Source organism: Rissa tridactyla, chromosome 4 (genome assembly GCF_028500815.1).
Source record: "Rissa tridactyla isolate bRisTri1 chromosome 4, bRisTri1.patW.cur.20221130, whole genome shotgun sequence".
NCBI classification, from domain to species: domain Eukaryota; kingdom Metazoa; phylum Chordata; class Aves; order Charadriiformes; family Laridae; genus Rissa; species Rissa tridactyla.
In genome coordinates, this window is record NC_071469.1 from 53,981,797 (window position 1) to 53,993,130 (window position 11,334).

The window sequence follows — 11,334 nt, forward strand, 5'->3', positions numbered from 1 at the left end:
CTGTCACTAAGGGAAAAGGTAAGTAAGCCTCACCTGAAAGATAATGTGCTACAAAGTAGGATTAATATACACACCAAGAAAGATATTTCTAAGGCTCAGAGCAGAACCCTACATTTAATCTATATTAGAGACTGCTTTATTTAAACAGTATGAACAATCCAACTGCAAATATAAATTTCTGTCCATGTAGCACTCCAAAGCTTTAAGAACGGCACTTTTCCTTCTCCAGCACAGAAGACATACAGTGCTGTCCTAACAGGTCTGTTTTATTTCTCTAACCATGTTTTCACGATCACCAGTACCGGATTTGTGCAGTGCTAGATTACAATATATGTCTGACCCACAGTAGCAGTGAGCACAGATATGAAATGCTGTTGCACTGACAGGCACGTGTGGTGCTTTGCAATGATCTTACAATTTTATGCCTACTTTAAGTAGGCTTCATGTTTGATCTGGCACAAAGCCTATTGATACAAAGCTTACCCCTCAATGCTCTTTGAACAGATTTGAAGCAGCAAAGCAAGTTTACACTAGATCAGCACTTTATGCTGTAGAGCTGTGAAATACTCAATGTCATTTTAGGAGTCCTAAAGCTCAAGTTACTGTATCATAGAACCATGACCTCAAGCTAGTTGGGATTACAACTAAGAGTTAGTTTGCTTAGCATTTTTCCTGGTCTCGTCCTTCTTTACTCCCTGCAATTGATTCTCCACCCTACGTTGGCCTTGCCAGTTGTTCAGTACGGACTGTTTCCAAGGAAGGATATTTTTAACCCGGGCTGGTTCTCCCCATTCGGTTCAACATACAATCCTACAAACAGCTGCAGCCATGCAACCACTAGGACGGCCGGTGAGCAAAGCTACAGTATGTCTATGCTTATAATAAACTATTAAAAGCTGAAGACCGAAGAGTGTTTTAATACATTAACTGTACCTGACAGGATTTTAGCAAGTCTGAGCTGACCAGACAGGCAACGAAATGCAATCTGGTTCAGCATTTCTAAACCTCTGAAGGCAATTCTCAGTATCCATGAATAAGAACAGCAAAGCGAAATGTCTACAGTTCACTTCTCACCCATCCCAGCAGCATTCTTTAGGGGCTCACAATCTAAGGCTTAAACAATTGAAGAAAGGTGCAAACTAGAGGTGAGAAGCTGTTTTTATGTATACAGAATACTTCGAAGCAGTGGTAACCCATCTCCATCTTCCAAGTAAAAGCCAAACAAAGGTAAGCATGTAAATAGCTTTAAAGCCTTCTAGTCTTTTAAATAAAATACACTGGAAGTTGTAGTGTCTGAAATATAAAAAAAGAAAAAAGCCAGATGATATGAAGTTGTAGATACTATTATCCTCAGGAACCTCAGCTGCTTTGTGATTTTCACAACTATGCTTGGCTGTCTCTCCCAAAGCATTTTTTGGTGTAAAACAGAGTGCAAGTTACCTAAGCAACTTCACAAAAAATGGAGAGAAATAACACACATGTATCATGAAATGCACAAAAATGTTGAGAACCACTTTGCCTCTTATTTTTGGTACAAGAACATAAAATATAATTTGCAATAGAGGCAAAAAAATGACTGTATTCCTGAAGTTAAAGAATCTGCCTTTAAATGTGAGGAAAAAAGTATGTTTACCTGTTGCTTCTGGTACGCAGTGTTCGGGTTAATTTTGGACTCCAAAAGAAGAGAGCCTAGAAAAAAAAAAGTTCCACTTATTTACATGTGTACTAAAATTTCAATCTCAGCATGAATTTTCTGATCACTCTTTCCTCAAGTAGCTATTAACACTTTTCCTCCCAATAAGCCTGTTAAAACCATATTCAGCAGCTTTATATTTCACTTTTCCCTCAAAGATATTGTTCACATAGTACAGAACATTCTAGAGTGTTTTGAGGACTGGATTTTTAACCTCTTTCTTATTCCGAGTAATGACTTCTCCACTGAAAATTTTTTAGAGATGATAAAGCCAGCAAAAAATCAGCACACAAAAAGCATCACAACTGCATTCCATAAATCACCTACAATTGTTTTTGTATGAAAATTGCTAATCATAGGGTATTTGTTCTTAAAAGTTTAGCGAAAACACTTATATTATTTTGCTGGAAAGCATATCTGGAAACTAATGCTTAGAGCCGCAATCATTGTGACTGCCAATACCAAAAAAAACTTCAGACTTCATAAACTTAAGAAGAATAGTTTCACAGCAGCTTATACTGATTTAAGACATAGAACAGCAACTCCATTCTCACATCTGTTCTCTCATCCACCTGTGCTCCTCAGCTGCAAAAATGCCAGTGCATGAGGGACTCTTTACAGCCATGACTTAAATTTACATATCTGCAGACCTTCACTCAACATACATGAAGTGATACATACATTAATAAATTAACTTGCATAGTCAGTCTTGTAATTAAAACACAAGGCTGCAAGCACCCCTTTAAAAAGGCACTTTTCCATTCATTTACCTGCTTAAATTTGTTCTTTAAGAAAAGTCCAAACTTTCTTTAAGAAAAGTCTCAATTTCTCAGTTTCACACCTATGGTCCTAAGGAATTCTTGTATTTATATTACTAGAATACTTGCCAAATATCCTCACAAAACCTACACTAAACAGAAATTAAAATGCTTCAACCACCTCAAATATGGAAGCCTGAGAACTTGAATGCAGGACAAGAAAACAAATTATTTGGATCTGAAAAACATACTTGGAATCAAAAATCGTACTTCCAAATCTCACAGAAGAATCAACAATGACTAGCTAGTTTTCACTATCTGAAGCACGTACCAACTACAAAATCCACAGCAAAAAATATCCCAAACCAATGTTTGTTTACTAAGTATCACCATCCTCAATCTCATAAGTTACATTTACAAAAAAACCCCACACTCCTTTCCTGAAGAAATGCTACTGACTAACAGAAGATCATAGAATAGTTTGCGTTGGAAGGGACCATTAATGTCCATCTAGTCCCAGCCTCCCTGCCATGAGCAGGGACATCTTCAACAAGATCAGGTTGCTCAGAGCCCCGTCCAACCTGACCTGGAATGTTTCCAGGGATGGGGCATCTCCCACCTCTCTGGGCAACCTGGGCCAGTGTCTCACCACCCTCAGCGTAAAAAATTTCTTCCTTATAGCTAGCCTAAATCTACCCTCTTTTAGTTTAAAGCCATTACCCCTTGTCCTATCGCAACAGACCCTACTAAAAAGTCTGTCACCATCTTTCTTCTAAGCCTCCTTCAGGTACCGGAAGGGACTATAACATCTCCCCAGAGCCTTCTCTTCTCCACGCTGAACAACCCCAACTCTCTCAGCCTGTCCTCACAGCAGAGGTGTTCCAGCCCTCTAAACATTTTTGAGGCCCTCCTCTGGATCTGCTCCAACAGGTCCATGTCCTCCTTCTGCTGGGGGCTCCAGAGGAGGCAGCACTGCAGGTGGGATCTCACCAGAGCAGAGTAGAAGAGCAGAACCACCTCCCTCTCGCTGCTGGCCACGCTGCTTTTGATGTAGCCCAGGATGCAGTTGGCCTACTGGGCTGCGAGCACAAATTGTCGGCTCTTGTCCAGATTTTCACCCACCAGCATCCCCAAGTCCTTCTCAGCAGAGCTGAGCTGCTCTCCATCCCTTCTTCACCCAGCCTGTATTGATACCGGGGTTGCGCTGACCCAGGTGCAGGACCCTGCACTTGGCCTTGTTGAACTTCATGAGGTTCAACAACTTACCTGTGATGTCTGCTTCTTCCTAATTTCTAAGTCTGTTCTACAAGAAGCAGCCCATGAAGTCAGCTTGAGAAGCTATCGCCCCATCTCAGCTGTTCTTGCAGTAAGAGCTGTTTACAAACTCAGATACAATTCAACAAAACTGAACTAAATAGCCCTCAAGGGAAAACAAGACACAACAAAAAAGCAATCCCCCCCCCCAAACCACATATACTACCCTTTTTTTTTTTTTTTTTTAAGATTTTTTCCAGTTTTCTAACCCTCATCAGCTCTGTTAACAAAGCAGTGCGACACCATAACTAAAAAAAAAAAATAATCACAAACTATAGAGCAGGACAGAGAAGGAAAACATCTAAGTTTTACTGATTAATCCAATACACTTGGTACTTAGGCCACAGTCTCGAGCTTTGAATTTTGGGTTTGTCTAGTGAACATTTAAAAACAGCATTCCCTTTTCCGCTATGATCATCAGTTACAAGCAGTATTTCGCTTCAATCTTACTTTCAGTTTCAAAGTCTCAGCTTCAACGACATGAAGTTTTAGAATATTATTTTGTGCTACTAACTTGGTTAACTAACTTCTAGAAAGCCTTTACTGACTAGAAATATTTAATACTAGCAAATATGAATTAGAATCTTGTCAGAATTGAAAGCAATTGATAATTTCAACATTTTGTTTTAACCAATGAACACAGCTCTACAGACATGGAAATCCTGAAATTAGCAGAATATCATACATAACTTGAACCACCACATTTGACAAAATACTATTAAAAAAGAAATCTTGAAGACAATTGAATGCAGATATTTCATCTTCCAGGCTAGATGCAGACACTAGAGAATGACCTCTTTACTAGACTTACCACAAAAGAGCATTTCTTCTTCTCGACTAAATCTGACGCCTGCAGGAAGGACAAATCAAGCCTTATAAGGCTTGGCTTGCTTCTCATTACCACATGGTTCAACTTAGTCCTCACCATTCCAGACAACAACTAGAAAAATATGAACTTGGGAGACAGAAACATACTGAAGTGTAAATTGTGCTCTATAACCTGTAACTGCCTCAAATCCATCCTTCTGGAGAATCTGATGCTCCATTTCTGCAGTCTGTTCCCCAAAACGGGTTCTACCACTCAAAATCAGTGACTATTCTCCTAGTTATCTTCTAGACTCTCTAAACTATATGAGTTTATTTTATTTTTGTACAGTAAGTTTTACAGGATCAGGCCCCTTCCTGGTATGAGGCAGTCTTAGGTCTATGTTGCTTCTGAGAACCAGGCAACAGTAACGGACGTTTGTAACACAAATATATTCTTTAGAAAAAGGTTACAGAAATTTAGTGTACCACAAATAAAGTTCTTCTCCTTTCAAAGTCACTATCAGTATCGATCCCTAAATACAGTTCAAGATGCTTACTCTTGCATTTGTCATAAGCAATTACTTTCTATGTAGGTATGTTTCTTTTGGTACTATCCTAGAATAAATCGAGATTATCCAGCCTACTTTATAAAAATACACCAACAAATTTTCATCTTCATTGACCTGATGACTCTATTAAAGTTAGGTAAGACCTAAAAACTCACCTTAATACAGGCCATGGTTTTAATAAACCTCCTCAAAATTATGCAGATCTAGTTATTTTCTAAATTATAGCCTTGAATGAATTTGTAAAGGTAACTGCAAAACATTGGTGCCAGAAAGTAACATCTGAAACCACCTATGAAGAAGAAAACATTGATTTGCAGAATTCTGTTATTTGCCACTGTAATGCAATATAGCACAGCTGGGTTTTTGTTAGTATAACACCGTTCTGTGCTGTGAAAGGAATGGGTGTGTAGGGAAAAACTTGCTCAAAAGAGATTACATACAGATATACAACGCTATTTTCAAAGATATTTAGAGAACATCAAATATCCCGATCCAGTATTCTTAAACAACAGATCTGCAAACTTGTTTACATACAAGCATATGGAGGAGAGCTGCTGATATGGAATGCTGCTTCTCTCCCATCAAACTGTTACATGGATCCTTCCTCAAAAGCAGAAAAGGTACAGTGTCCCTCATTACCCCTCACCAGTATAAACACGTTTACTTTTAAGTGAAAATTTCAATTCAAGAGCTGTTTTTTGCAAGATACGCATACACGTTTAAGTTCTGCAATCAGTTCTGCTGCTACTGAGTCACAGAAACCAATCCCAGAAACAAGGAAACAGCTCTAACTGAGGACCAAGAACACAAGAGACTATTCCTCATTTATCGCATTTCTGAAAGGTTAAACCCAAACACTAAGGAGAGGGGAGAATCAGGTGAAAAGAAAAAAACAAACAAACAAAAAACCCCAACATGCTCCCCCCATATTTTTTAGTTTTCATTTTAACATAAGGTAAGTACATAACCACTAAATTTTCTGTGTTGCTTTATAAATAAATAAAGCTAATTTTTTGAGTTTGAGCAAGGTAAAAACGTAAGCCAAATTTTGGCTAAACCTTCTGCCAGTATTATGGGGTTACTGATACACAGCCTAAAGAAACAGCGAGGATGCAGATGTCTGCCCTGTGGCAGAAGTCATTAACATCCAGAATTCAGAAGCAAACTACAACTTCTGTATGTGATTAGATAGTTCCTAGAAGATAGCTGGCAAATACAGCCTCCAATGGGGGAGTTCACTTTGGCTTGTCAAAAAGTTTCGTTACAGGACTAGTAGTAAGCTTTACTTAAAAGTTTATGCCTTCAAATTAACCCAAGTTAGTTGAACAGAAATGTTCATTTTAGAGGTCACTTGAGTCATCTGTGCTCAGAACAAAAAAAAGCAATCTGAAACCATTCAGTGAAAATCTAGAAGCACACAGACATTTAAAGAACGAGGCAGGCCACAGCAGTCTTAAACACCACGTGAGAAACAGGTAAGAAATCAAAGCCTTCTGATTACACACAGGAAGTCACATGGAAGCTGACCATCTGTAAGAAAAGACCACCGCTCTACTGCAACTCAAGCGGAATACACTACAACTAGGAATCGCACAGAAACTTTTCAGACTTTTAAGTAAAAAAGTCAACAGTTGTTTAAGTGTGAAAAAAATACAATTCATTGTTTCAAAGCATAATATGTCTGATCTGAAAGCAGTTTATGATATTCCTGTACTATAACAGATTACTCCAACTTGCCTGCAATGATTTAAAGTTTAGTGCCTGGGAGCATTAGACACCTCAGACAGCAACACAAATCACTCATCTGCTCTAAATTCCTTTCTTTTAAGATGGTGTTAAAAAACACCAAGCCAAGAAAAAAAACCACTCTTATAGATAAAAAAAACCTGCACTCTTTTTCAGTTCTTATTGCTCCAACTCCAGATGATAGCTCACCTTGGAATTGGCACACTGATTGCAGCTCCCCTATCTGAACATCCTGACCCTGCCATAAAATCTCAACCACTTGTAAAGCAGGCACAGAGCTACACCAAGCCACAGCTCCACAATCTAAAGACTGAACACGGTCAGCCAAATGAGCGTCTGGTTAATTCCGCTGTTGCTCTGCACACAGCCGAACCAGCCCATTAACAGGAGTGGGAATTTCCCAGACACAGCACGAACTACTGCTAAAACCCCCCACGACCTTCCCCACTCAGGAAACCTCGACTTCAGGCAGATCCCGAGGTTTTGGGTCAGCTTCCTGGAGTAAGTCAGCAAGAACACGCCAGCCTGCCAGCCTGCACAGGACGGATCTCAGCTCAAAGCCTAGGAAAAGCTGGTTTAGAAAAGGAGGAAGGAAGAAGTTTCATTGTGGAAAGAGGAGGAGCTGACAAAGAAAGACAATACAAGAACGCAATGGAAACATGGAGGCAAATGGTGTATAGGTCAGGTTCCTAGTACTTTTATGTTTTTGATAACTACAGGGGTGGGGGGAGGGTGGGTGGAAATCACAGTCAACTACTTCATGTAGGTAAAAAAGCACAGGAGGGAACACAGAAATTGCCTACTACCTAAAACACAAGTCTGGCATTATCTTTTTCCAAACCATTTGCTGTTTACATGTAAAAAAGACTGCATTTGCCTTCAAAATTAGCCCCAAAACAATTGACACTGGGAGTAAACAAGATATAAATCAGATTTTCTGAGGTGTTTACAAAGCAAGTTAGAAAAACTAGCCTATTAATAGAGTGCGCATTTACCCAGAACTGATACTGCCTACTAAATTAAGAACTTAAGCTCTGCATATTATTTTAATACTCTTGGAGTATATGCGTGCTGTTTGAGAGAGGTTTAATGTGTGCATCCTATTAAATACACTTCTGTGTATTAGATGCAATTAGTAAATTTGAGCCAGTTCTGCTTTGATTAGAGTGTCTTAGCTATGCAACACAAAGTAACAACTTTATCTTTGTTTTGGGTTTATACCAATTTGTATTTTCCTTCTTACAGATGTTCATTTGTAACAAATAAACTGGCAACAACTGTGCGATTAAGATTCTGATCAGTCTTAAGTACATGTATCCCACTGAAAGTCGATAAAGGGATTTTAGTTTGAATGGGCTATTTCTTTGCAAGCAGGTTATGAACTGCAGTTCTTCTGCATTCTTTTCTAAAAAGAATTTAAAAAAATAATCAGGAAATTGTTTAGTGTATAGAAGACAACAGTTTTTAAACATGAGCACAGCAGCTGTGTAGACAGAAAGGACTGGTACCTACAACAACATATACTGTAAAGATTAGCCTAAAAATGTAGTGGTAACCTTCTTTTTAACTCCCTCCCTCCTGTTGAAATTAAACTAAGTCTATTTCCATTTTGAATGTTTTCTTTTACACTACTAATTTGGCCAAGCTATAAATGCATCTTCTTCAGTGTAAAATAAATAAAATCAAGTATCAATTTAACTTTTTTAAGTATAATCATAGAACTACAAAACCCTGAAATTCATGCTTATCAGAAGCTCAATTATCAAAATCCTGCTTAGATGAAAGTCTGATTCCTTCTATCAGTTTATGATTAACATAATTGTAGATATTATTGTAGTTTGTCAGAACTTTCTCAAGCAGTAAGAATTAATGATTCTCAAGTAGCTTTTCATCGTAGTTCCTACAGTGAAAAAGCCAAATAAACAAAATCCCAGTCTGTTGACAGTCACAAGCTATAACTAGACCTACAAGTCACTAGACACAGTAGCTATATTTCTAATGAAGTAATAAGTCACGCACTGACTTTACTAGCAAAATGGTACGTGCCAGATATTGCAAATTATACATTTTAAAATCTACTCTGATCATAGCAGTCATGAACTCACTTAACCAATAATCAAGATCATCCCAAACATGGAGCTACAGGGGTAGATAGTACTACTCAAACTATACTGTTGTGATATGTTGTTAGAAAACGTGAAGGAAATTGATAATGCATTGTGTTAAATTTATTTACAGGAAGATCTACAACTGCTGAAGGACTGAGAACTACTCTTCCATAAAAAAAGCATCTCTGAAAATGCTGTTCTGTCCATTGTATTGTCTTTACTACTATTAACAGCTGTACTTTGCTAACTGTTGATAGCTTTTAGAATGTCTTGCATAATTCCTGCTACAAAGAAAGGAGACGGGGAAGGAGGGCGGGGGGGGGGGGTGAAAAAAAGAAAGGGTGTTCACCATCCAATGACCTTTTAAAAATTCATACTAAAAAAAAACATGATCTAAGTTTTGAACAACTCCTTTCACGAGGGGATCATTTCCAGAAACATCTAAGGAAGGATACATCACAATGGTTAAGTTTTTAAACTGAAGTACGTTGGGCATCTAGCGATAGATCACTAGATATCCAAACCCACACAAGATTTACAACAAGACCTGGACATGCTTTGTATGCAACACTGTGTACTCCCTAAGAACCAAGTGCCTACTATGCTTGCACTTGATGGCAACCTGCCATTTCTTTCACTTGGCCTAACACGAATGAACTACAGTTAGTGCCTACTTGCTTTTAGGAATCATATTTGAATTATGCAGCAAAACACTTAGGCAACAGACACAAAGCTAAATCCAGTTCCTTTTCTGGGTAGGACGAGGAAAAGATTGTACCTTCAGACATACACTTACCATCACTCTCTGCCCTGACTAGCAGGGACATGCCCTTCAGCCTCTCCACGTAGCAAGAGGACACATGCCCTGTGCCTCGATCATCCCACTGGCGGTCCTCATTTAGCGTGTAAACCTTCACCCTCCGCCGGGTGTCAGTCATCCTGCCGCCTGCCACACCACAGCCACCACTCTGGCTTGCAACCGCTGGAGGAGCAGGAGGCTGGTCGGGGGCTAGGCCCCCCTCAAAGGAGGGGAGCGGGAAGGAAGGCAGCAGCCCCACAGGGGCACGCCAAGCAAGCTCTTCTTACTCCTCTTCAGTGCTCCAACGGAATCCTCATTATCGAGGGTAACAGGACTGGGGGGCGCAGGGGAAGAGGGGGAACGAGAAAAGAGATGAAGATGCGAAAGGGGAGCCGCTCCAGGCACAGTCAGGCGCTGCACAAAAGGCGAGAAAGCCTACGCAGGGGAGAGCCGCAGAGAGGAAAGAGGCTCTTTACAGGGTGAAGGGCAGGCAGGAGAGGCGGTGAAGAAGGGATCCTGGAGGAGAAGAGGATCCACGGGAGTGGAAGCAGCGGTGGACAGCAGACGGCCCGGGCGGCCGGCCCGGGGTGACAGGAACCGGCGACCCTGGAGGCCGGGGCCCTGCCGAGAAGCAGGCGGGAGGGCGGCGAGGCCGGGCTGAAGCAGGCGGAGGGAGGCAGGCGGGAGAGGGGCCGCTCGCCCCGGCCCGGAGCTCGGCTCTATTGTGCAGCGGCTGCCCAGGCCCGAAGCCCCTCGTTCGCCGTCTGTCAGCGCGGGGGCTGCGAGGAGCCGCCCTCCTTCCCGCCGGGGCCGGCCGGGGCCTGCGGGCACTGCCTGTCCCGGGGCGGGATGAAGCGGACGGGCGGGCTCAGCGCCCCGTCTCCCCCATGGGCTCCCGTCGCAGGCGGTGGCTTCACTCCCAGCCCGACTCCGCCGCCATATTCTTCTTCCTCCTCCTCCTCCTCCTCCTCCTCCTCCCGGTGCTGCTGCGGCGGCGGCTCAGTCCCGGCTCCTCACCGCGCCCCGCGACGTGGCTGCGCTCCAGGCACCCAGCAGCCCGGCCGGCAGCGAGGCGCTCTGCCCTGCCGAGGGGGACGAGCGGCGGCGTGGCCCGGCCCGTCCAGCCCGGCTCCCTCCGGCTCCGCCTCAGTCACTGCGCGGCCGCCATCTTGGTCTCACCTCTCACTGGAGGCACGGGGTCTCCCGGCCGGCGGCGGCAGGGGCCGCCCGCCCGCCCTTAAAGGGCCAGCGGCCCCAGAGCGTGTGCCGGGGTGTCCTGGCGCTGTCAGCGCGGCTGGGATGCTCCTCCCGCTAAAGGGGTTTATTTTTTTCCCGCTTCGTTTCTTTTTTTTTTTTTTTTTTTTTTTTTTTCTTTTCTCCTGTAACACATTGCTGAGTGATCGGAAAGTTAAGCAGGTTCTGGTGGATCCTGCCCGCGGGCAGAGGTAGGGTCGCACAATGGCAACCGCAAACGGAAGTTCTCCAGTCTCTGCTTTCGCCGCTGCTGCAGCATCGGAACATTTGTTTGACAGATTTCCCT

General features: G+C 42.2%; 1 protein-coding gene across 2 annotated transcripts in view; it reads right to left on the reverse strand.

Moving 5' to 3' along the window:
• Positions 1 to 10,988, reverse strand: part of PPP4R3A (protein phosphatase 4 regulatory subunit 3A) — a 45,188-nt gene extending 34,200 nt beyond the window's left edge. Inside the window, exons 1-2 of one of the 2 annotated variants that reach the window (XM_054197958.1) lie at positions 9,792 to 10,988; positions 1,634 to 1,689 (exon numbers count right to left, since the gene is read on the reverse strand). In XM_054197958.1, coding sequence (XP_054053933.1) covers positions 1,634 to 1,689; positions 9,792 to 9,933 — 198 coding nt within the window. In that variant the 5' untranslated portion in view covers positions 9,934 to 10,988. The remainder of the gene's footprint in view (positions 1 to 1,633; positions 1,690 to 9,791) is intronic. The other variant, XM_054197959.1, reaches the window with a different exon arrangement.
• Positions 10,989 to 11,334: the final 346 nt, after the last annotated feature.